This window comes from Dreissena polymorpha, chromosome 4 (assembly GCF_020536995.1).
Source record: "Dreissena polymorpha isolate Duluth1 chromosome 4, UMN_Dpol_1.0, whole genome shotgun sequence".
Classification (NCBI taxonomy): Eukaryota; Metazoa; Mollusca; class Bivalvia; order Myida; family Dreissenidae; genus Dreissena; species Dreissena polymorpha.
Window position 1 is genome coordinate 74,699,179 of NC_068358.1, and position 27,238 is coordinate 74,726,416.

Consider the following 27,238-nt stretch of genomic DNA (forward strand, 5'->3'; position numbering starts at 1 on the left):
CGTTTGTTTGGACAGCCATATTACGCTCTAACTACTAACAAGCAAATTCGTTGATTTGATATCCCCCGCCATTATACTTCTGGACATAAGATATGGCTCCGGACACACACAAAAAAGCATTTTTTTTTTCAAAATACAAAGGGCCATAACTCCGTTATTATTCGATGGTGTACAATGCCATTTGGCGTGCATCATCCTCTTATTCATATATATACTCAAACCAAGTTTCAAACAAAATCTGCCAAAGCACTACCAAGATATGGCTCCGGACACAAAGGTGCCGGACGGACGGACGGACAACGCCAAAACAATATCCCTCAGCGGGGGATAACTAATGTTCGTTTGCGGTAGAACGAGTCGATTGAAGAATCATAGTCAAGAGGACTTATTTTGGAATTTACATTTTTGGCTAATCTATTTACAAGCTCTGTTGTGTACCAAAATATAGACTCATGCGGTACTGAAGTATTATTCTTGGTCAATTAATATAAACTTAAAAAAAAAAAAACACTGTGTAAAGTTCCATAAATATTTATATAAACATTTATCAAATTTTTCGTTTTTAAACAATTTCATGATCGGTGCATTTTCAACATTTTATTTAAAATTATTACAAATGATCAGTAATAGGCAATGTAAATACAAAAGGCGCGCAAAACTTCACAATAAACCGATGCATTAGTTTCATCGTTGTTGTATTAATATTGAGGTAAAAGCGGTAAACAACAATAAGTTATGCGATTTTTTGGTACAAAATAGAACAAGACCTGCGTTTGTGATACACAACCCACACAGCAGCTATATCCCAATTGAAAACATCATGACGAAGTTATTGTCAATTGATATTTGACAAAGTTACAGTCCTTGGACAGTATCTGAAAGCCTTTATGAAGAAAATCATGAAGTGTTGTTTAAAAGAAAGTCCAAGGCCCGTAACTTCGTCAAAAATCAATGATGGCCCGGAATGCAACTTAAACTTCATCTGCAAGTCATTTCGGTTGACTCGAGTACCAAAAATCAGCTAATTATGTGAATGCGCTTTGTAAAAACTTCCGGAAAACGGTTATTATAGAGGAAATTTGAAAGTCAAAGGCCCATCAGTTCGCAAAAAAATCTATGCAGCGGAATGATACTCACACTTCATCTGTAGTCATGTCGGTAGACTCACATACCAATAAATCAGCTAAATATCTGAAAGCATTTGGTAAAAACCCTCTGGAAAACAGAATGCCGGACGGATGGTCAGTTCGACTGCTATATGCCACCATACCGGGGGGCGGGGGGATAAACACTTTTATTCCAAACCTTATTACATAATTATATATATGTTTGTGTGTGGTTGGGACTCAGGCTATTAATTGTCGATATAAACATTCAGACGATGTTTCATCAAGATTAAGTCACAAATATTGGTATTAAGAATGGTAACAATGTTTTCAAAGATTTGATCTGGTGTCGGGTGACCTGGTGTTTGCATGAACACCACCCATATTTGATTTCGCTCTGGTTATTTTTAAGATAAATCTTCTGCCTAAGTTGTACCAAGATCAATTCATTAATGTGGTCTCTCAACAAGTTTATCTTGTGGTAACAAGCTTAACATTGATAACGCACAACACACAAGCATGACGCCGGACATGGAGTGAACAGAATACTGCTGATTAGATAAATGTGAATTATATAAATGAAACTGTTTTTAACACTTGGTCAATATATTATAAGAACAAAATTAATAATATGAATAGGTTTCATGATGATTGTGCAATAAATTTGACTGCTAGAGTGTTCAGAGGCTTTACTACTCCCAATGACCTAGTTGTTCACCAAGCTTCAAACTCTTAAGTGATATCATTAGGACAAATGTTCTGACCATCTTTCACCAAAGACTGGGAAATTATCGTTGCCTCTAGGTGAACACACAGAAAATTTCGATAAATGTTGACATAAAACGACAATGGACTGACATAAACTTATCAAAAAGCTAACCATGAGCTCTCTTCCTCCAGTCAGATAAACAAGAAATGTGTTTATTAATAAATATTCTTTAAATTTATTTTTAACGCTTGTCAATAAATGTATTTTTTTTTACATAACCTTTCACAATAATTGAAAATGTTTAAGTATATAATTTGTTATCCAAAAAACATCTGATATCAAATACCATCCATTTCATAACACAATAAAATTCCACAATAAAAAACATAATCTAAATAGAAGTCTAATAAAACAATATATAATTTTTTCATATAAATGCTTTCAAAATACATTGTCATCATTGAAAATCCTTGACTGAAAACTTGAAACAGTACATTTGTTGTATTCTTAAAAAATCACTGTCATTAAGTTCAGTTACCTGCAATCTCAGTAAACCAAGTCAAATTTAGTAATCGAAAACCCTTTCCCGATCAGAAGCAATGTGAAAATGGCTATGTGCAAATGTCATAAAACCAGAACAGCCTGCAAGCAACTCGCAGTCTGTTAAGGTTTTATGCTGTTTGCTGCTCATCAGTATCTTAGAAATAAAAATGAAGCCTTTGAAAACTCGATTTTATTTAGAAAAGTCTTAAAACTCAATTAGATGTTCTAAGGAACTACAAACATGTCAAAGTGCATATCTGAATGGTCAAGCGTTAAATGACCGCAACAGGGCTAGAACCACTCTGCACTGGTGCTCTGCCGAATGTCAAGCTCCACGTCTCTACGCAGTTTTGTCTGCAACGAGGCCTCACCACTCTTGCGAATCCTTCGGGCCTGAAGTTGATCTGCCAGTCTCTTGCGTTGCCTCTTGACCTTTGCCCTAATGACCTCAGGGGCAATGCTAGAGGTGCTAAAGTTTGAAGTGCTTACGCTATCAGAGTTGCGGGCCCTTGCCTTCAGGACGTGTGTGTTCACGTGCTGCACACTTGACTCGCTACGGAACGGCCTGTAGCTCTTGTTCTGACCACTGATATCACACATTTCACCTTCACTGTCACTGCCAAGAACCTCCTTTGTTGCCTCTTCATTAGCTTCACCATGTTCCTCCTTGGGTGTTTCGCATTCAGTGTCATTTTTAATGAGAATATTTTCATTTTTGCTGACATTTTCTTCACTTTCGAAATCATGTCTTTTCTCAACCTTTCCACACTCTGGTTCTGTTAACACAGGACTTTTAGCCTCAGTTTCTGGTTTAACATCAACATCATCATTTTCATCATAGTCACCAACATCATGGGTTTCTTCTTCTTCTTCCTCCTCTTCCTTCTCCTCATTCTCTTCCTCTTCTGCACTATCGTCAGCCCCACTTTCATCAACTTCTTTTGGATCATCAGGACCACCAAGAATATTGAATTCCTCTGCAGCTTCATCAAACTTTGCAGCTAGGTCCTTTGTAAAACCACTGGCAGATACAGCCACATCAAGATCATCACTTTTCCTGAAAAAGGTTCTCAAAATAGACTTGTGACCATAGGTCCTCATTTAAAGCTTCACTAAAGAATTGATGTGTAATTTGGTTTCATATGACAAGCCCATTAATTTCTATAACCAGAGGGCAAAAGCCCTTGGTTGCTAATCGAGGATCTGAACTGTTCTGAGCACATTTGTGATGTTTCTGAAACTATTTTATAAATCAGCAAAAATATCATTAGAACATTTTGAGCAATTTTCATAATGATTTGGCAAAATTATGACTCCTAGTGTTCACAAGGTTGCACTATAGCCATGTAAGTAAAAAGCCTTGCCATGGTGGTGGTGTTTTATGTTCAATAAACAATAGGGCCATGATGGACCTGATTCCCTTACACTGTTATACGAAAGTGATCTTGCCTGGAAGATTTATGTCATTACGCGCAATAAGCAAACACATTTCAGCTATCTTGTCAAGACTAAAATAAATTTGGTAAAAGTCTAAAAGACAACTATATGATGTAAAAAAACAAATATGAAATTCCTGGTAATTTGGAAAAGAGGTGAATTTAAAGCTATTTTTTTACTTATGTCAATATATACTATTTGGTCCAAAGTTTTGATACCTGAGGGTCAAATTTCGAAGAAACTTTGTAAAGGACTCCTTCATGATGGCAAAGATTACATATATATGTGCTCTCCTTCACCTTTATAGTCTGGGATGTATTCTTTTATTTTCACTATAACACATAATAGGAAACAGGTTACCCCTAGGGCGAGGCATAGTTTGATTCAAGGGGAAGATTTTAACCCATTTATGCCTAGCGACTAGAAAAAAGGCCTTGGAAAACAGCGTAGACCCAGATGAGACACGGCATGATGTGGCGTCTCATCAGGGTCTGCACTATTTTCTTAAAGGAATTTCTGTAAGAAATATTCTAAATATAGAAATAAATATACTAGACATCCCTAATTTTGGAAATAAATTGATCCAATTTAGAAGAATGGGAAAGTCCACTAGGCATAAATGATTTTAACAAACCCAGAGAGGGTCAGCATACAATGTTACATGCCATATACCAAACCTCTAGGCCATGCAGTTTTGGAGTAGAAGACATTCAAAGTTTTTCCTTCATAAGTATAAGGACATGATGGCAATTGGTCATAAGGCTCCCACCTGAGACCCAAAGGGACTTAACAATATAAGGAAAACTGCCCAGCCCCCTGGCAGCTATGTTTTTCTATGGACTAGAGACATTTTCGAACTCAACTGAGACATCATAACAAACAAATGTTCTGACCATCTATCATGAAGATTTTACTACATATAAGACTTCTAGAGTGTTAACATGCTTATTGTGTTAATTTGATCTAGTGACATAGTTTTTGACCTCACACAAACAAGTTTAGCCTTTTCTTTAATTTCACCTATTGACTTAGTTGTGACCAAGGTTTTAACTCAGGCAATATACTTTGGGACATATGTTATGACCAAGTTTCATGAAGGTTGGACCAGAAATGCAATCCAAAGCCAAATCTTGGTCAATATTACTGCAACATAATTGTAAACTGAGATTAATATAAGAATATTACACACTAATCAATAAATGTGGAATATCCATGAAGTTAACACAAATTAGGGCTATGAAACAAATGTACCCAGGCACCACTTTGTCGAGATGTTTTAGGGAAAAAAAGCCCAGGAATATGTAGATCAATGTGGATGAAGTGTCTTGCAAATCTACACTTCCTGGCAATGATACTAGTATTGATAGTTTAATTACACAGCTTGAAGAAATCCGTAGAATTTCACAAATGTCTGCATACTGTTAAATGAAACGACGGACAGATCCACAGAGTGACTCCGATACATTCCCTCCCTACGTGATTGTAAAAAATAGCATCCTCCAACGAGTATCATTGCCAGTCTCTGAATATAAACATAGTCCAACTAAAATCATGGTGTTATTACCTGAGATCTGAGAACTTTGGATAAAGCTCACTCTCATAGTGAAATCTTTTGGCAAAGAAGACCCGGACACAGTTGACATCTCTGTCAAAGTACCTGCAGCAGAATCAGAACACATGTTTGTCAAACTTTCAGGAACAACTAACTGGTGATATGAATTTATGATGGACATAGAGAAATGAAATAACACAACTTATGTTTTAAGGCAGGATACTGTTTATCATTTATATATGAGCTGTGCTCTGTGGAAAGGGGGTTAAATGCATGTGCGTAAAGTGTTGTCCCAGATAAGCCTGTTGAGTCCGCACAGGCTAATCAGGGATGACACTTTCCGCTTTTATGATATTTTCTGTTTCAAGAAAGTATCTCCTTAGCAAAAATCCAGATTAGGCGGAAGTGTTGTCCCTGATAAGCCTGTGCGGACTGCGGACTGCACATGCTTATCTGTGACGACACTTTCCACACATGCTTCAAACCCCCTTTCCACAGAGCAGGGCCCATATATATTATTTATAAAATCAAACTACTACAATAGTTATGTAATTACAGAAATCATGTTTCCTTATCGACTTACAAATAGCTTGAAAAAAGTTAGCACAAAATCTTCTTGCAAACTAACAAACTAATTTTATGGCTGGGAAACAAAATGAGTGCTTCCCAGTAATAATACTTTACCCCTCAATCAGGTTCACACATACCAGAGCTGTATCCAATAAACTCTTATGGACAACTTATGTTATATTTAAAGGAAGTACTGGTTATCAAATTCAATTTTCAATGTGTACATACATATTTTTCACATGTTTAACAGTTCAGTAAGTAACACCTGTTGCTTAGTTACTGGAGTCAAACCCTTGGTGAGTGAGACATCATTTACTTTAACCCTTTCAGTGCTGGAACCGAATTTTGAAGGCCTTTGCAAACAGTTTGGATCCAGATGAGACGCAACAGAATGTGGCATCTCATCAGCATCCAAACTGTTTGCTATTTTGATAGTATTCTTGGGAAAAAAATAGAAGAAAATGCTAATTTTAGAAATTCAGCAGACAACATTTTAGCAGACGACAAATTTCCCAGCATGCAAAGGGTTAAAAGGCCAGGCCACAAACCTTTTTACAAAAAATCACTGAGAAGTATTGCAAACATGAGACCTGGTTCAAGTTTTTACTAAAGAGAATAGCAAATACAAGTTATGGTCCTAATCCTATGTGACACAGACAGGAACAAGGGAAAAATATGCCAAAAAACTAAAACCCAAAAGCATCTAACCACTCAGCGTTCTTGTGTGATGTTGAGACCATCTGTGGAAAGTCGATCATGGTGACACGTTCGTCCTCATCCAACATAAGATTGAACTCATTGAAGTCTCCGTGTATGAGGCCACAGTTGCCCAGCTTCACAAGCAGCTCCATGCAGTCATTGTAGATGGAGGCAGGGTTGGCAACCTCCTTCACATTAGACCTAGGGGACCAACAGGAACATGGGAGTATCACTTTGCTAAGGTTAAAGTGATTTTACTTGTTTTAATAAATCTGTCATCCCACCTTTATTATTCATCATTTTTCTTTTTGCAAAAGTAATATGGCAGAGCAAAGGCCTGAAATAACTTACCTGGGACAAACTTAAATTATAAGTATTCTGATTTAAGCTGGACAGTTGCTAACACAAATTATGTGGCCTGGCAAGATAGTGAATTTAAGACCTCAGAACTGATGGTCCTGTTCTCTTCAAACTAGACTAGCTGGCAAAACTTAACGTTGGTTTGGATCAATGGTATAAATATGAGGTTGAATGGATCAATGTACCCTTTTTTTTACATTGCAACAGAGTATATCAACAACAAAATCATATCACAAAATATTTGTAGTTGTCTTTTCTACAAAATAAATATAAACAAGAGATATGTTTGTAAGAAACACAATGCCCCCTAATGTGCCGCTTTTTTGTGCGTGGACCTTTGACCTTGAAGGATGACCTTGACCTTTCACCACTCAAAATGTGCAGCTCCATGAGATACACATGCATGCCAAATATCAAGTTGCTATGTTCAATATTTCAAAAGTTATTGCAAAACTTTACTGTAAGGTTAAAGTTTTGGGACAGAATGACAGAATGACAGACACACAGACAGGCCAAAAACAATATGCCCCTGATCATTCGATCCGGGGGCATAAAAAGGCAATTTTTAGAAGGTTAAAAAAATTGAAACAAAAATGTAAAATCTGTAAAGGTAACATTTCTGAATGGTCAATAAAAACATGTTTCTCCATTGAATGGCAACCTGTTCATGTAATATTTTGGAGTTTCATTTTGGGTTTTAAGATTAGTATAGTATAGGTATGAAAAACACAATACAGGGTTGCCACCAACCTGATGAAATAAAATTCCCTGACTTTTCATTGACTTTTCCCTGACCTAATCTTGGTTTTCACTGACTAATTTCGCGACATATTCGGTCTCCTCCACCCCATACAGCCGACCAAATCCACCCATTTGGTCTTTATTTTATTCGTTAACATAAAATATTTAACAAATAGCAAAGCAGTACTACTTGTACACTAAGTTATGCATGATGCAAGGCTATATAGTAAATACCACATAACCAAAGATAAAAAAGTTATGCATGTTCAACCACCACATGATTATGTCTCGGTATCTATGAACACAACATACATGTACTTCTATAAGTAGATACATGTGATGTTAGCTATGGCAATACAGTAGAAGCACAACACCTATGACACAAAAAACTGTCCATATACAATATCCATTACATACTATGATCATACTTTAACATCTAGACACAAGCATAGATGAATACATATGAGTATGGGTAATAGGTCTTTGAGCCAACAATCATTAAATAATGTCTGTTTACTCATGCTGGTAATATGTCTATCTATCTGTACATTATATTAAATCTGAAATTAGAAGAGAAAATCATTATCAATTTGTTATCTGTGATATATGGTAGGTTAATACATGAAAATCATACAGCTAGGAGCAGAAGCAGGTCTTCTTGATAACTGAAATAAATAAGCAAAGTTAGTATAGCTCTTTCATGCTGTCATCTCTAATGATCCTGCAAAGCATAAACTATAGAATTAATCAGCTCTGAGGGCAAGGGTTGCAAAGCCTTTCAGCCATCAAGGATACAAAAAATTAATCAAAGATAAAAAAGATAGATAAATTTACATTTTTGAACATGCTTTACACATGTGAATGTTTTATGTACATATAAATAGTCAAAACATTTCAAATAAAAAATATACTGTTGAATCTACTAAATCAAATGAGACCTGAAGACTGCCATAACCACTAAATAACTTATGCATCGACCCAAAATTTTATTTTTCCCTGACTTTTCACTGACTTTTCTGAAATTTCATTCTTCACTGACCATATTTTTACATTCCCTGACTTTTCACTGATCTTGAAAAAAAATCAAATTTCCCTGACTTTTCAAGTAAAGTGGCAACCCTGCAATAGCTTGAAGTTGTTATGTCTTTCAAGACAATCAGGTATGACTTCTATTTCTTACATAGGATATCCACTGAGCAGCTCCATGACAACTGCATGTCGGTTGTTGTCACGCGGCTGGGGTACAGGAAAGCCCCTATCATACAAGGCCTGCAATGGAAACATGAAACATAGGAGTGTTGCTCTAAAGAAAATGGGACTGAATGCATGTGCGTAAAGTGTTGTCCCAGATTAGCCTGTGCAAACTGGTAATCTGAGACAACTCTGTGCCCACATGCTTTAAGCCCTGTATTCCTAGCGTATGGCTCATATGTATTCTTTATTTATACTATGTTATGTATGTGCAAAGGCTCAAAGAGTTTATTTACAACATAACAGTAACTGAGCTAAGTATTCCTCATATCAAGTTTACTTAATTCTAATACAGAAAATAATACAAGTATATTCAAAGTAACAGTAAATACAAAATTCTGAGTAATATCAGTGTCAGGTCACTGTTGGTTAGTTATATAGTCCAGTAATAAAAGTAAAACTGATAACACAGGTGTTTGACGCGTGGCCAATTCACGGAAACACTATCAATATGTCATAACATTTTGCATCACTTTGACAAATAAGAGCTGTGTTTGTGAAACTGCGCTTTGAAGCCGCACAGCAGCTATTTTAGAAACAAGGTTATATTTTGAATGTTAAGGTCACAGTGACCTTGACCTTTGACCTAGTGACCTCAAACCATGTTTATTATTAGATCTCAATGATATGCATGCACATGTGAAGTTTAAAGAACATAGACCCAAGAGTTTTTATTTTATAAGCAAGGTTAATGTTTTTGGACAGACACACACATACAATGACCGACCGACCGACAGGCATAACAAAAATTCAAAGTGATAAACAAGATGTGTTTGTGAAACACAATGTCCCCCTATATGACGTTTGACCTTGAAGGATGGCCTTGACCTTGACCCTTCACCACTCAAAATGTGCAGCTCCTTGAGATACACACGCATTTCAAATATAAAATTGCTAGCTTCAATATTGTAGAAGTGACATTACATGAGCAATTTTGACCCATATATTTTACCTTGAAGGATGACCTTGACCTTGACCTTTCACCACTCAAAATGTGCAGCTCCATGAGATACACATGCATGCCAAATATCAAGTTGCTATCTTCAATTTTGCAAAAGTATTCATAAAATAAGTGATTTGGGCCACATATATTTGACCTCTGACCTTGAAGGATGACCTTGACCTTGACCTTTCACCACTCAAAATGTGCATCTCCATGAGATACACATGCATGCCAAATATCAAGTTGCTATCTTCAATATTGCAAAAGTATTCATAAAATAAGCGATTTGGGCCACATATATTTGACCTCTGACCTTGAAGGATGACCTTGACCTTGACCTTTCACCACTCAAAATGTGCAGCTCCATGAGATACACATGCATGCCAAATATCAAGTTGCTATCTTCAATATTGCAAAAGTATTCATAAAATAAGCGATTTGGGCCACATATATTTGACCTCTTGACCTTGAAGGATGACCTTGACCTTGACTTTTCACCACTCAAAATGTGCAGCTCCATGAGATACACATGCATGCCAAATATGAAGTTGTTATCTTCAAAAGTGCAAAAGAATCCATAACATGAGCGATTTTGGCCACATATATTTGACCTCTGACCTTGAAGGATGACCTTGACCTTTCACCACTCAAAATGTGCAGCTTCATGAGATACACATGCATGCCAAATATGAAGTTGCTTTCTTCAATATAACAAAAGTTATTGCAAAATGTTAAAGTTGGCGCAAACCAACAGACCAACCAACCAACCAACAGACCAACCAACAGACAGGGCAAAAACAATATGTCCCCCACTACTATAGTGGGGGACATAAAAATGTTGTTTTATGACATATTGATAGTGTTTTAGTGAATTGGCCACGCGCCCAACACTTGTGGTTTTACATACTATTTCAGGTTCAGATTAGCACCAAAATGAGGTTGTATGGGGGGAAGGGTGGGGGGCAGAATAAATCTCTAGAATCTAGACAGCACATCACACAGAATTAGAGTGATCAATGATTGAAGAATATGATTTAAAATAATTGAGACAGGGTGATCAAGGAACAAAATATTTATGTACTTCAAAGCATAATAGGTTTGATGTAAAAGTCAAAACTTAGTTACCAAATTAATTTTACCTTCATGAAAGCAAACTCCTTCATAGCTGCCAGCCTGGAAAGATACAGCCAGGATGCCTTGTTTCTATGGCGATGGTAGTCTCTCTTGTTTTTTAGTTGACGGAATGAAGTACGCCCAAGTCTGGTAAGAGAAAGTACAAAGCCTTCATAAATCCTACCTTCAAGTCACTTATATCGCAAAAATGAACATTACAAAAAATGTCAATTTTATCATGAATATACAGTGTATGCCACATGTCTACAATATTTTCCAAAAAATTGTCTTATGATAATACGAAATAATTGATGTTGATATTGAATACTAGCATTAAAAAAACACAAAACATTACATTATCACTCAAGTGATGGCAAACTCAAAACCTAACAATGAATTGTAGATTATAAACAATTAAAGTGGGACTACCTGATTTTGTCAAATATTCATGAATTAATATAAAATGTGTAAAAAACTTATTATACATATATTTCAATATAAATTAAAATAAAAGTTAAAAAGAACATGTGTCGAAAATGCAAAATATGCCAGATATTTAATTCTGAAATTGTAAATGTCTGTATAGTCGAATTCTCCAGCATGTATATGTATATCATTTATGTACGATGTAAATCTAAATTTAGTTGTACGGATCATTTTAATTTCCTGCAACGATATCTATTCATACGACACACGAACATTAACTCCAATCCTCATAAAAGATGAATGCCTCGGTTATTGTAGGAAATTATGTACGAAATATCTTCATTACAATTGGCTTGGGGCCCTAATTTGTCTTTGCTGCATTTTATGAAATTCGTCTTCAATGTATAATTTTTCTTGCCTTTTTTGTGTTATTGTAACGTATTTTTATCAATATATTACAATTTATCACATATAAAAATCGTGCAGTCCCGCTTTAAAGTAACAATCTGAAGATACAACAAACAAAATATCGTACCTATGGAGTTTCAAGGCCCATTGCTTGTCATCTTCATCAGCCACTATGTACACATCTGTTAAAACACACACACAAATAGTTTCAAGATATTTTGCATCTAGAAAACCGCATAGCTATTTATTAAAGTATCATTACAAAATACAAGTCCTTGTATTCAAAAGTTAGGAAGCTTACCTTTCTGACAGTTAGGTTTTGTGATTTCTTGTTTATTATTAATTATAAGTTTGACTCATACATTGTAAAAATAAGGAATCAAAACATAAAATTCGTAATAAAAACATCTTATTCTTATCAAAATTCTTATCAAAGCCTAATGTTTATTAACAAACAGCTGGAAAATATAAGACATTTTACAGTTAGGTACATTTAAATTACCTTAATATCTATATTCCATGGTTTGCATTTTTTACAATTTTATTTATAAACTAACAGTAAAAGTATAATTTTAACCCTTTCCCACTCAGTAGCAAAATGATAATGGCTTTGTGCAAACAGCATAAAACCAGAACAGCCTACGAGTAACTCGCAGCCTGTTCAGGTTTTATACTTTTTGCTGCTCATCAGTATCTAAGGCTTATAAATGATGCCTTTAAAACTTGAATCTAGTAAGGAAGGTCTTTAATTCAATTTAACTTTAAGTGACTACAAATATGTAACAAGAGCACCACATAGCGGGTGCCAACGCTCAGCTCAGCTGTGGGTGCAGTTTTGAATAAATGAAAGCTTGTCATTTAAGAGCCTTTGTTAAAGTTTTATATTAGAGGTCACAGTGACCTTGACCTATAGCCTTATGACCCCAAAATGGGTGTGGCTTGTAGATCTCGTCAAGGTGCAGCTACATATGAAGTTTGAAAGATGTAGGTGGAAGCACTTTGATTTTAGAGTCAATTTTAAGGTTTAAGCACGACGCAGACAGCGGACAGCAGACGCTGAGCTGGCTATGACAATACCTCGGTTTTTCTCTGAAAACAGCCGAGCTAAAAATTTGTTGCTAAGTGGTAAAGGGTTAAGCAATACACTAGCTACCTGACTCTTTTCCAACTCCAATCTGATTCCCAACATATTGCACAGCTGCCCGTGTGGTCAGGGCTTTAAGTGCCAGGTAATCATAGCCCGAGTTGGTCAACCTGTACCCAGGAACTAGAAGGGCATTTTGTTTCAGTACAGTTTGAATACATTGTCTAAGAATAAAATCAGTTGGAAGAGCATTATTGATAGTTTTTTATCACACCAGCTGCAACAACCAGTACATTATGATCACAAACCTATTGAATTTGATACTGTCAGAGCTTTTCAAAAAACAAGGCAATTGAAACATATGTTAATCTCTGACAATGCAAGTCTGATTTCTGCCCACATCAGCCATTGTTATCACTGACATACAATAAACAATATTATTACATAAAAGCAACATAATTATGGGTCTATAAAAAATTTAATAAATTATTCAAATGGCTTAGTTAAATTTTTAACAAACATCCACTGTAATATATTTTATACTTCAAGTGTACCTTTCTTGCCACCATGTTCATAGCAAACCAGTCTGTGTTTGCTAAGCTCCTTTAGAATCTTGTGGCAGCCACCAGAATGCAGATGAGCTATCGAGGCAATGAGTGGTGTGGGAACAATCTCATGATTTTTCATTCCCATTTCGACCTATGAAGTAATATTGGACATAATTGTTTGTTTTCCCAAGGACTGGTTATATTGTAAAATGCGACAAATAATTTATTATTTCTGTCATCAATAAATTTTCACTTCACTGTCTTGTCTAATAAAAAAAAATCCAGCCTTTGTAACTTCCACACTTTACTTACAAACCAAGGTTTTAGTTGTTACTCTTGTAAAGGGTTACATTATCATTTAGTGCATACATGTATTATTGAAAGGAAATGTTTGATAAACAAACTCAGATATCCTATGAGAATTTTGAGGACTGTGGTTGTTTATCAATGGCAAAACCTCACCTGGACATTTGTTCACATGTCACAACTTTTTTTGTAACAAATACTTCAACATTGAGAATAATATCCAGTATTATGTTACTGAAGATCAACTTATAGAGGTAAGTTAAAGTAGAAAGATGAACTAAATGTTGCAATTGTTTACGCCCCCCCCCCCTCATTTTTTTAAACTGTAAATTGGAAATTTTTGGCACTCATTTTTTAAAAGCATATATTTGTTTAGATTTTGAATTTGTCGCCTAAAAAGGTGCCCAAACAAATGCTCTCCTGTAATTATCTACTCTGGACAAAATAAATGTTCTCGCTATTTAACAACCCTGCAAATTAGCTCACCTGTGACAAAACTGTCACCCTTAAACCAAAAGATTAAAGCACAAAATCTTCTATTAAAATGGAGTACTATGTCGGAAGAAGACAAAGAGATATTTTATTTGGCTTTTATTTTATTGTTATGTATACATTTAATATCTGTCTGAATGTGTGTATTTTTTTTCCTATAAAAATTATGTTATTTTGTGTGTTGAATAAGCATTTAAATGTCCAAAAAGTATTTCCATTTTAACAAATACATAAGTTGCCTGTAAAATATATCTCATTGAGTGTGTTGTTTGCAAATCTGTCAGTGGCAAAAACATCTTGACAAGTAAAATCAGTGTCCAACAAATCCATTGCCCGGAGCCCGGGGGCTACCAAAATTTTTCATCGGGCTACTGAAATTTTTCAGCTGACGCCCGCCGGGCTACTATAAATCTATAAGAGCGGTAGCCCGGTTTATTGACAGACATACGGAGATAAACACGCTGACCATGTGTTTGTACACTGTGTATTGCTTATAATCCGATAACAAAGTGCAATCAATTATCTAATCAGTCACCGATCACTTGCGGTAATGTCTTAAACAGTAACAGTGTATTTTAATCATCCAATCAGAATCAACATGTGTCGTCTGCTAATAATATAACGAGAGCCGGTTGGATAGTTGGCGCACATGATGCAACATCATTTCGCAGTTTGGAATTCTTTGTTAACCGAAACAATGAGTAATAGCGACAACGTTTTTGATGTCGTTAAATATCCAAGGACGCCAAACATTAAATAAATCAAAACAATAGCGGATTCTTCAAAACGGTAACGAAAATGAAAATCAATATTAATGACAACTTTGTAAACGCGGTTAACACCTGCTAATTAGTTTGCATTGTCAATTAATAATTGGATTAATCGACTGTTAATCAATAATCCCATATATGCCCGATTTATATTTTTAAAACCAAATTATGGGTGGGTAATATAGACGATAAGAGTCATAAACACAAATGTTTGAAATTTTCTAAAGTGTCAAATGAATTTCGGCATATGGTTCTATTTAAAGATATGATGAAATAAGCTCCCAATCAGGACCGTTGTATTGCAACATGCGTAAATAACCTGCCACGGTTTGCACGCGTTGTGTACAGCTATTTTAGGTTACAAAATTCTACATTTAAAAAATGAATTTCTTTGTCCTGATAAAAAGCGCGCGAAAATTGGCGTGGGTGTATTTATTTGTAAAGAAAATTTTCGTAGTGTGTACAACATTGAGATCATTTAATTTTCATTAAAAGTTTCGTTGTGAATTTCAACTAAAGTACCGGGGTATCTCGCGAATTATTTGGCATTGACATTTTCTCTTAATAAAATATCATGTAAGCACGCTGTATCGTTACCGTTACGCTGTATCAGTTCCTTCATTATTGAAACAATTATTGTATTGTATACTGACTGCACACAAGTGTCATAACATACGGATGCAATACGTAAATTTGGACAGTACTTAAAGTCGGACACAAGTAAATAAATGATTTAATACTCTTGATTTCTTGAAACTCGGTTTTTGTTGTTAAAAAGGGCAATTGCATTGATTAACACCATACGAGTCGATCGTATTGATCATCTAAACGCTTTATTTACGTTTACGACTTAACGTGCTGTCCGAATTTAAGTACACATACATGTGCACATACATGTAATATCTACATGTAGTATATGATTTTCTTTAGTACATTTACATTTAAGTACACGGTGCCTGTACTGTAACATTAATTTACGATATTGACTGTGTACATCAGACTACTTGCTGTTTTATGTATATGTATGTATACATATTATGTATATGTAAATGAAAAAATAAAATAAAGATGAAAACCTGCCTCTTATCATTTTGTAGGAAAATTTTATGGGCTACCAAATATTTTTATTGGTAGCCCAGTGGGCTACCTGAAAAATAAGAAATTTGTCGGACACTGAAAATAATGTGCAGGTGAGATTTTGTCCAGTCGGAAAATAAGAGGTAGAGCTTGAGTCTGAGGTATTACACGGGGTATGATTAAGAAGAACGAGAGGAGAAAAATTGTCACATGCAGATGAAAGTCCATAACAATTTTCAAAGATTTACACTATTCCAAATTTCAGTATAAAAATGTCAACAAGAATAGTGTGTTGACAAATTTCTTGTTTTTATCCCCACGCTTTTCAGAGAAAAAGTGGGGATATTGTGGTTATCTTCGCCTTCCGTCCTGGCCACTATCTCCTCCTACACTATAAGCACTAGAACCTTTCAACTTACACACATGGTAGCTATAAGCATATGTGCGACCCTGCACTACTTGGAATTTTGATCTGACCCCTGGGTCAAAAGTACTGGGGGTTGGGGTGGGGCCAGGTCAGAGATTTTCACTCATTTTTTTAGGTTATTTTACTATAATTTCTTTATTTCTACACCGATTGTCTTCCAATTGATACTGAACCTCTCTTATGACAATACGGTCAATCTCTACTATGCATGACCCCATTACCAACCCTGGGGCGCCCCACACACATAGGCCACGCCCACCCAAAATTGCCTTTTACTATAATTTCTTCATTTCTACACAGATTCACTTCAAATTGATACTGAACCTCTCTTATGACAATACGATCAATCTCAGCTATGCATGGCCCCATTACCAACCCTGGGGCGCCCCGCCCACCCAAAATTGCCTTTTACTATAATTTCTTCATGACTACACCAATTCACTTCAAATTGATACTGAACCTCTCTTATGACAATACCGCTAATCTCAACTATGCATGGCCCCATTACCAACCCTTGGGCGCCCCACCCACATAGGCCATAGGATGATCCCTGCGTCCCCTTATATCACAAATTAACATGAATCTCAGAAATGAACCCTAGATCAATTGGATCCGCTTGAATCCGAAAAAATATATCCTGATTTTATTTACACATAAGACGTCGTGGGTTTAGACCTTCATGAACCTTTTCCAAAATCCGATCTTTGTTTATCCGAAATTATGGCAACTACATTTTTTTGTTTTAATGACCAATGCATAAACTTACCGCTGTCAAAACCCTAAAATCTTCTTTGCTTAAGTAACGCAACATTGTCACGTTTAATTTCCCCATTTTTAAACGTTCTGTTAAGTGTTAGTCAGAAAATTAGATAAAACTAAGAATTTTGTCAACAACGTGCATTTCAAAAAATATTTGTGATGTACGAATTGTGATTACTTTGGCTAAATTCTACTAATTGCTTATTGCAACACAGCCAATCTCCAATCTCACATACCAGCTATGCTGGTTCCAGTCAAATCTCTGCGCGGAGGTTGTAACACAGCGGTATGTACGCTCGTTGTTTAAAGCATAGATCTATCAATAAACATAGATTGTATTTATATATATTTGTTTAAAACGTTATTCGGTCATAGCTGTAACAATGTGTATGACTTTCAAAAATCATACAATAACCGGCGAATATATAATATGATGCTACCTAATTTACGGGCAAAAGCTTTTTTGATAACCATGTATTTTTAATAAATAATATTTTACATTATTGTGTTCAAAACCGTAATATGATTATAGGTGAGACCTAATTTACGGGCAAAAGCTTTTTAAGTTTTTTTGATAACCATGTATTTCTAATATATATATGGACATGATTGTGTTCAAAATATTATAATTGTTGCAATAATTTAGTAATGCATAAAAAAAAATCAATCTTAAAACGAGTTACATGTTCCTAGTTTAAAGATCTAGCATCTTATATATATTTTTTTCTTCTAGAAACAGGAATTCAAAGCTGGTTCGGTGGCTGTGGTTTAGTGGGTGGGGTGTCTGCTAACTGGCTGAGTCACTGGTAGGTCTCTTTATTGATCCCTTAAGTGGGTGCATTCTTAAGATAACCTTAAAGATATACCATGGCGTACCATTTGGGTTAAACGTCAAGAAGATCTACAAGGTAAAACGAAAAATGTACGTCGAAGTACAATAAATGTACGTCGACATACACATATAAAATACACTTCGAAGTATATATTTGTACGTCAGAGTACAATTTGTACTTTGACATACATGTTTGTACTTCGACGTACACATTTTCTGAACAGCCAATAAAAAACTTGTCTCTTGAGCCGCTTTTCCTTAAGATTTATTCATAATAAATGTTTAAAATCTCTTTTTTAATTGAGGACAAAATGAATACCAATATCAGAATGGCAAAAAAACACATAGAAGTTTCAAGTATTTAATGCATTGAAATAGATTATATATAAATTTGAAGAAAATTCAATTGTTACCTTTTTAAAATTAAAATTATTCAGCATATTGTGAGTATTTATTGATCATGCGGGGCGGAGTATCACGACCATCCAGCGCATTACTGTGTAGGAAATTCCCAACGGTAACCAAACAGTTACCAAAACTTTACGTGATAAATAATGTATAATAGCCTCCCCGTTGGTCGTATTTTGTGATAACCATAACTAGCATAAGTCAGAGGTTAATTCCGCCACGCCAGGTCAATAAATACACACAATATCTATGAGTTAGCGGTCGATAGTGGCATAACTTGGTATAAATAATAATAATAATAATAATAATGTTTAATAAATACGCACAATATCTATGAGTAAGCGGTCGATAGTCGCATAATTCTGTAAAAATAATAATAATAATAATGTTCAATGTCAAATATCTCTAAAAGCAACAGACGTAAGGTGTCTTTTGATTTGTTAACACTCAAGGGTCGGTGAAAATTGTACGTCGAAGTACATTTCTCGTTCTACCTAGTAGGTCTTGTTGACTTTCGACGTCATTGTACGTCATATAGACACTAAGTACTGGTCCTACCCAGGAAACAGTTTGTTTCATGAAATGTCTCAATTCAACTTGACAGCTTGCTAAAGCAGTTGCATTTAGCATACAGTACACTGATTTAACATAATCAAAATCATGTGATGTGTCAAATCAATTTTGATTGACAAATTTGACAGGATTTTTTTAATCCAATAAGTTTTAGACTGTCAAATAACACACACTACGTATTGAAAGCCATACCTGGAGCTTTTGTCTGTATATCACTGACTTCATCAGAAGAATGATTTCTACTGTTGGGAAACGTTAACACCACTAATTGTCTTCTTATTTATTATCAATGTATAATTATGTGTAACAGCATAACAACATACTTGTTTCGCAATTAAAATATTTAATAAATACAGGTATCTTGCAGGTTTCTAATTTTCTTTCGCAAACTATTGTAATTTTTTTGTTGAATAGTTTAAATTTTGTTGCCACTAAAAAACTAGCCATTTTGAAGCAATTCTAAAATCACAGTCTAAACTGCATACACTTAGCTCTATAGTTACAATTTGAATGCAAATATTAGAATGCATCATGTTATATCATCCATATTTTTTATTTAAACATTCAAATAACACATAACACAGTACATATATAAAAAGGTTTGTGGTATTGTGTGGAGATACAAAACACTTCACATCATTTATTTGCACATAAAATAATAGTTAAAAAATAAGTAAAACTAAAACACTGTCATTAACCTACATTTCAAGAATATTTACATATATGAAATTACAAAGTGGTGTTATTGTATTACCTTTTACAAAATTAACATTGCTGTTTTTTGTACTAGCCATAAAACATTTATCATGGATTAACAAGTAACAACCAATTTATTAATTACACAATAGAATGGAAATCCTATTAATTGCATTCACAGGGCCAGATAAGATGCGTATTTGCGTAAAATACGCACGAGAAAATAGAAAAAACGCATGACTTAAAATTGTGTTGATTAGAAAAACTCCTGACGAAATTCGGATTACGCATCGTGTGCAATTTCAATGCGTATTAGCTGATTATACTGCATATAAATTCATGTAAACATGATTGGTTCCCGTCATTGTGTGCACACCGTTAAAAACGAAGTTACATGACCCAATCTCTTGCACGACGGTCACATTACATTCACCTCTGTGTTGGGCTCAGAACGGACTATTGTTATGAAAGCGTCTCATTCATGTCATGATCATTCCAAGCGTTCATCATTGAGGTTACAGTATGCTAAACAATCTCTTGCACGACGGTTACATTGCATTAACTGCATTAAAGAAAACCATCTCATACCATGATATCTTATATCAGTCTTAATTAATTATTATAAAATTGATATGCTTTTTTATGTTAAGAAACCAACATACATAAATACGTCGAAACAATGCCTAACGTCACTCAATAAAAAATATGTACAATTGTTTACATTTGTGAAGTGCGTGGAATGATTACATCTGTGTAAATGGGCAATAAAATAGTTCCAAAGAGTCGCATTAAAACTCACAAGTTTTTGCACGATTTATCGTACATTTAAAAGTCATACTTCTTAATTAAATGCATGCGATCTTAAATATCCACACAAATATACATTGAATGCGTTTGTTCGGTTTTAGCTATTTGGTAGACAAAATGGCGTGCTGAGCCTTATGCAGAGTTGTCAATCTCTTGCACGACGGTTAAATTACATTCACCTCTGTGTTGGGCTCAGAACTGACTATTGTTATGAAAGCGTCTCATTCATGTCATGATCATACCAAGCGTTCATCATTGAGGTTACAGTATACTAAACAATCTCTTGCACGACGGTTACATTGCATTCACTGCATTAAAGAAAACCATCTCCTACCATGATATCTTATATCAGTCTTAATTCATTATTATAAAATTGATATGGTTTCCTGATGTTAAAAAACCAACATACATACACACGTCGAAGCAATTCCTAACGTCACTCAATAAACATTATGTTCAATTGTTGACATTTGTAAAGTGCGTGAAATGATTCCATCTGCGTAAATGGGCAATACAATAGTTCCAAAGAGTTGCATTAAAACTCGCAAGTTTTTGCACGGTTTATCGCACATTTAAAAGTCATATTTCTTAGTTTAATGCATGCGATCTTAAATATATATTCAATAATACATTGAATGCGTTTGTTCGGTTTTAGCTATTTTATAGACAAAATGGCGTGCTGAGCCTTTCGCAGAGTTGTATGTGAAAGCAAGGAACGACAACTCTGCGTGGAGATAGCAGAGTTGTATGTGAGAGCAAGGAACGACAACTCTGCGTGGAGATTGTACATGACCATCTATGTATAGAATGTGGTTCTCGACATAATTTACTCCTCAGTCAGAACGGTATCATTTCATTCTGGCCCACGCCAAAGGCAGATGTTGACACAACGGGCTCTCCGCTGCTTTGTTGAGAATCAATTTACGCTTATGATGAAAACATTTGACATCACATTCGATAAAACCCGATTCACCCAACTGCAAGCATTTATTTTTTGCAATCAGTTCATCTCTTGTGTGGCACTATGGAAACACCTTTTCTTTCAAGCACTTTTTAAGTCGAAAAACACATATAATTAACAAGTTTTGTGGGCCAAGCTTTGAAGATTTTGATCGTGGCTGTTCAGTGTGTGCTAAACAGTGGCTTTCCAAATCAAGACGGAAAAAGAGATTTATGGCTGCTTATAAGCCAAGGGCAAGACAAAACAGAACAACTGTTAAATTAAACAAATGTGATTGCTTTATTGTGTACAAGACTGCTTGTTATAGTGAGTTAACACTACATGTACAATTTATTATTAATTCTTATCCTTCGAGCATAAATACTCCTTAGAATTATCGGATTTTGATTTTTACTCATCAATTAAAAATTTCATGAGTGAAATACCCCTCGGCTGAAAAAAAATATATGGAGCTCTGATTGCATTATGCATTTACTAAACAAGCTATTTGCTACTGTTTAGAATTACACTATCTTACTAAAAATGATCACAGGTACTTAGTGCTTTTACATACTTGTGGTAAGTTTTGTATTACTAGTTTGACAATTATCGGCAGACACTTGTCGATATACAGACAAAATTTGCAAGGGAACCTTCATATTTCTTCAGCATCATTGCCTTCAAATTGTTAATTTAACAACGCTTTGACAATATTTGCACATCTGATCTTATAATGCCATTAATGATTTTTGTTTATAGATATACAGATATTGACTTTTCAAAGTTCTATAAAAGTTTACACATGTTCCATCCAAGTAAACTAACAGAACCAATACATAATAAAATCACCACAGCAAATAACTGTGTGTATAGCCTGGAAACATCGATAGTTCAGGAATCCCTGCTTTGTTTATTTCTGGAAACCAAAACTGTCAGTTTTGCTCAATAGAATGGCTGGAGTTGTGTGATACGGCAGCCCAGCTCTGGCCTTGGCAAACAGCTTCTAAAAACGGAAATCCAACTTAAATCTTAAAATTTGATAAATGATGCAGACAATTTCTAAATATCCTGTTGTTGTAATTTTCACTTCGAATCTGGAATATTTGTTACGAAAAATTTCGGTACGAAAATCCAACGGCATTAGATTTTGTGGTTTTAGGAATAAACTTTATATAGTGTTATGTAACCTTTCGGGATATCGGCCAAGTGCGCGCAGACGAGGTGTAAATACGTTGAAAATAAGCTAAAATACTAAAAAGTTAAATCGGAATATCGTTTAATTTTGTGAATAAATGTATTTCTGATGGATAACAACCACAACTTACCAGAGTATTGCCCATGATCCCACGTAAAACTGCAGTCTGAGAGCGAATGGAAAATGCGTCACGAATTCTGACAAGTTAACAGTAGGGTGTCGTTATTGAAATACCGCGAGAATACTGCGAGCATATAGATGCCAACTATAATGTGTAAAACAAATAAAAAAAATTGACAAGCGTTTGTGATTTGTCACGATAATAATAACAATAAGATATCGAAAAGATCAAAGCAAATAAATTCGAAAGAAATCGAAGATTCAAGCAAAACATTTTAGACGGGTCATATTTATCGAAATTGTGTTTGGTAAAGACTGTCACTATATGCAGTGAACCAGTCTATGAGACAGAAAATGAAGAAGATGAGTATTCAGGGGAGATTATTGTGTAATCTTAATTCTGAAACGGTCTAATGTAGCGGAGAAAAACATATAATGCGAGAATATTAAGTGCGATGCACTAAACAATTATGACGTCATTTATATACTTTTTCCTGAGGTATGTTTTTACATGTGATTTAGCATATGTCAACGTGTTTTTTATTTGTTCTAGGTCATCAATAGCATCGCGAAAATATATGTCGCGTGGAAAAAAATTTGAGATGCATCTCTAGGTGTAATTTTATGTATAAATTTCCATATGTATGAACGGTCAACGCCGGCTTCGCGGGCTTTTGCCCGTATAACCAGAGACGTAGATAACAGAGATTGGAAAGTCGCCCATGTTGTTTAATAATGCCAAAAAGCCAAAAGTTACAAAAAGCATATTCAGCGCGAATATTGGCCTATTAATTCGATTTTAGCCTTGAAATTTAAGAGCTTTTTATCGCAACAAACCGTTTCATTGAACTTTTTTGCAAAGTATTTGTAAATTCTTGTGCAAGCCTTTTGTTTGTCGTGCGTTGTGCGTCTTGCCGCAATGCGGCGTCAATATTTGCCTTGTTAACACGCCAGAGGAAACATTTATTGTCCGATCTTCATTAAATTTGTTCATCAGATTTGTCTCAATGATGTCTTGGCCGAGTTCGAAAATGATTCCGTTTGGTTGAAAAACATTGCCGCCAATGGGCGAGGCATTTTCCTTATATGGAATATATTAAACCTTGTTAACACTCTACTAGCAACAATATTATCAATTGACAGTTGTAAGATCTTTGGCACAGAAAAAAATCACCATTCCAATGAGTAGAAACTATAGAGGTATCTCTCTCTCTCTCTCTCTCTCTCTAGCGAGAAGAGAGCGAGAGAGAGAGAGAGAGAGCGAGAGCGAGGAGCAGAGAGAGAGAGAGAGAGAGCAGGACGAGAGAGAGAGAGGAGAGAGAGAGAGAGCCGCGACGCGCGCGAGCGCGAGCGCGCGCGCGCGCGCGCGCGCGCGCGCGCGAGCGCGCGCGCGCGCGCGCGCGCGCTCGCTCGCTCTCGCGCGAGGAGAGTAGAGAGATAGAGATATATATATATTATAGATATATATATATAATATATATATATATAGATATATTATATATATTATATATATATATATATATATTTACTTTTATTATATATCACATAAGTATACATAATATTTTAACATTCATAATTACATATACTGCAACGAAGGGCGCCCTTTTTCATTGTTATCTCCCTCAAACCTGCATCATCTGAGACAGTAAAATAATGGTTAAACAAAATTTCATATCAAAATAAGGTCGACACGTCGTTAAAGACATTAAATTAATTTAAATATTACTGAAAAGAGCTGATAAATATTCTATTATCTCGTACATCAGCCACTCCATAACCCACTATCTTGCACAGAGGTGAATTGATTTAGTTGGTCATCAGGTTTTTCGAACAGGATTATTATAATTCTACAGTAAGTAACGAGATTAAGAAAACCCTTATATTACACAATATCACGTGCTAACAAACTTTAATAGTGAAGTACACACATCAACTTTAATAAAGATGGGTAGGTATTCCGTGTTAAGCTATGTCAGAGACTTCACAGAATTAAGTTTCAATGCCGGCGTCTGTTTTTTTACATTGCATACGAAACGCTTTAAATTCTACGAGTTGTCGAGGAGTGCTGCACCCGCGTGTCCGCTCACTACAATTTCGTCATGTAGTGTTTGCCCTGAGAATAGTGCTGGGAATTTACTGATAACTAAGAAGCCTGACGGGTGCTACAACTTGGTTGATCCACGAGGATCGTCAAGACTGATTGAAGGATTGAAGGAGTACAGCGGAAGGGGAGGGATCTGATATGGCTGGGACATGTTCTGAGGTTCGCAATAGACTGATCCCGGAATTCGCTCGAGTTTAGAAAACCTTACTTATCACCCCGGTACAAACAACGCCGGGCCATTATACCAATCAATGATAGCTTGATTTAAATAATAGCGGATGATACGGTGTGTGTTTTTGAAAGGATTATAAACACACACAAAGCCGATTCCTTTTTCAGATCAACGGGAGAAAAACGGAAAAACTCAATACAATTTTACTTAGTGATCAATAGAACCATTATTTCATTATGTAAAGCAAGTAAGTTTAAAAGAAAAATGTTTTATTGTATTATGCACATAAATTCTAGTTCACTATGTTTTATAATGATACATAATACGCTGTTGAGAAAAATCGTGACAATCGGAAATAAATTAGCCATATTCGCTTAAACTCGTATTGCACATTTCATGCAGTGACAACAGATAGCGGCGATCTCTTGTATTCACGCTTGCTATCAACGCAAAAGTATAAGGCTAAGTTTGTTTATATCCACAGTTCCCAATTTAAAAAACGTTGAAGATGAGTTCACCAATAACTACAGGTGTAATATAGGCAACGACAAAAATGCTTTATAATCGCTGAAATCGAATATAAAAAACAACTAAATATAATAAAAAATATCTCTTTTTTTTAATTCGGCGAACATGCTGACTTTGAAATAAAGTTTGAAATGTATGTTTGTAAATAATTTAATTAAAAAAACAAAAGTTAAACAATGTTGTGTGTTTTTTCACTTGTAAGTCGCATATTCAACGCATGAAATGTGTGTTATTATAGTCAAACCACACATTAGTGTTAGTAGATACAAATTATTATACGGGAGTTCACATAATATGTGTCCTCACATGGCTTATTATGAGTTTATTTCACCACCATCGAAGTATGTGTTAACATGTAACTCGCAGTTTTCTTTTGAACATTCAAATCACACTTTCATAACCGCGTCATGCGAAAATGTGTCTTGTGCATTTGCTAAGTCTTTTCAGAGGCGATGTTATCCGCTATAAAATTATTAAAGGTTTATGGTCTCATTACGTATCTCCTGTCCAGACTGAGACATGCGCAGGCTGGGTGGTCTTTTGCTATGATGGGCGTATATGGCATAAGACCCTTTTTCGCATAACGCGGGTCTTTTTGAATCTCATTGCAAGTTGTAAATTGTATATTTTAGCACAATGCATTTCGAAATAAAATTGAAATAAACAAGGGCTGTTTGTAAAACATGCATGCCCCCACATATGGGCTGTCAGTTGTAGCCATTGTGTGAATACGTTTTTTGTCACTGTGACCTTGACCTTTGACCCAGTGACCTGAAAATCAATAGGGGTCATCTGCCAGTCATGATCAATGTACCTATGAAGTTTCATGATCCTATGCCTAATTATTATTGAGGTATCATCAGGAAACCATTTACTGTTTCGAGTCACTGTGACCTTGACCTTTGACCTAGTGACCTGAAAATCCATAAGGGTCATTTGCCAGTCATGATCAATGTAACTATGAAGTTTCATGATCCTAGGCGTAAGCATTCTTGAGTTATCATCCAGAAACCATTTTACTATTTCGAGTCACTGTGACTTTGACCTTTGACCTAGTGACCTGAAAATCAATAGGGGTCATCTGCCAGTCATGATCAATGGACCTATGAAGTTACATGATCCTAGGCCTAAGCATTCTTGAGTTATCATCCGGAAACCATTTTACCATTTCGAGTCACTGTGACCTTGACCTTTGACCTTGTGACCTGAAAATCAATAGGGGTCATCTGCCAGCCATGATCAATGTACCTATGAAGTTTCATGATCATAGGCCTAAGCTTTCTTGAGTTATCATCCGGAAACCATCTGGTGGACGGACCGACCGACGGACCGACATGTGCAAAACAATATACCCCCTCTTCTTCGAAGGGGGGCATAAAAAGCTAATCCAGCAAACTGGCAAATAAGGGTAGCCTATTAGGGCGTTCAGGAACGATTTCCATGCGTGCTGACCGAGTACGGTAAACACATGTGGTTTGATAGTTAAACGATATGCCTTTTAACGTGACACTATACTATTTCGGTAGGTTTTTTTTTCCTCTT

At 35.5% G+C, this 27,238-nt stretch overlaps 1 protein-coding gene and 1 long non-coding RNA gene across 2 annotated transcripts; both read right to left on the reverse strand.

Moving 5' to 3' along the window:
• Positions 1-2,036: 2,036 nt before the first annotated feature.
• Positions 2,037-17,490, reverse strand: LOC127880293 (uncharacterized). The gene is made up of 9 exons (XM_052427651.1): positions 17,329-17,490; positions 13,497-13,641; positions 13,012-13,125; positions 11,986-12,040; positions 11,051-11,171; positions 8,898-8,986; positions 6,626-6,817; positions 5,360-5,452; positions 2,037-3,415 (listed from the first exon to the last, which is right to left on the reverse strand). The coding sequence occupies exons 1-9, from the start codon at positions 17,392-17,394 to the stop codon at positions 2,650-2,652; spliced, it is 1,641 nt and encodes a 546-aa protein (XP_052283611.1). The 5' UTR covers positions 17,395-17,490; the 3' UTR covers positions 2,037-2,649.
• LOC127880307 (uncharacterized) lies at positions 9,722-10,664 on the reverse strand. The gene is made up of 2 exons (XR_008049506.1): positions 10,523-10,664; positions 9,722-10,369 (listed from the first exon to the last, which is right to left on the reverse strand). It is a non-coding gene; the product is annotated as an uncharacterized LOC127880307 (long non-coding RNA).
• Positions 17,491-27,238: the final 9,748 nt, after the last annotated feature.

Bases quoted from the DNA above. Each gene is read 5' to 3' on its own strand.
- LOC127880293 (XM_052427651.1), bottom strand. From the start codon at position 17,394: ATGGGGAAATTAAACGTGACAATGTTGCGTTACTTAAGCAAAGAAGAT. The intron at 13,642-17,328 runs GTAAGTTTATGC...ATTACTTCATAG, and splicing joins ATTTTAGGGTTTTGACAGCG to GTCGAAATGGGAATGAAAAA. The intron at 5,453-6,625 runs GTTAGATGCTTT...ATTCTGCTGCAG, and splicing joins TCACACAAGAACGCTGAGTG to GTACTTTGACAGAGATGTCA.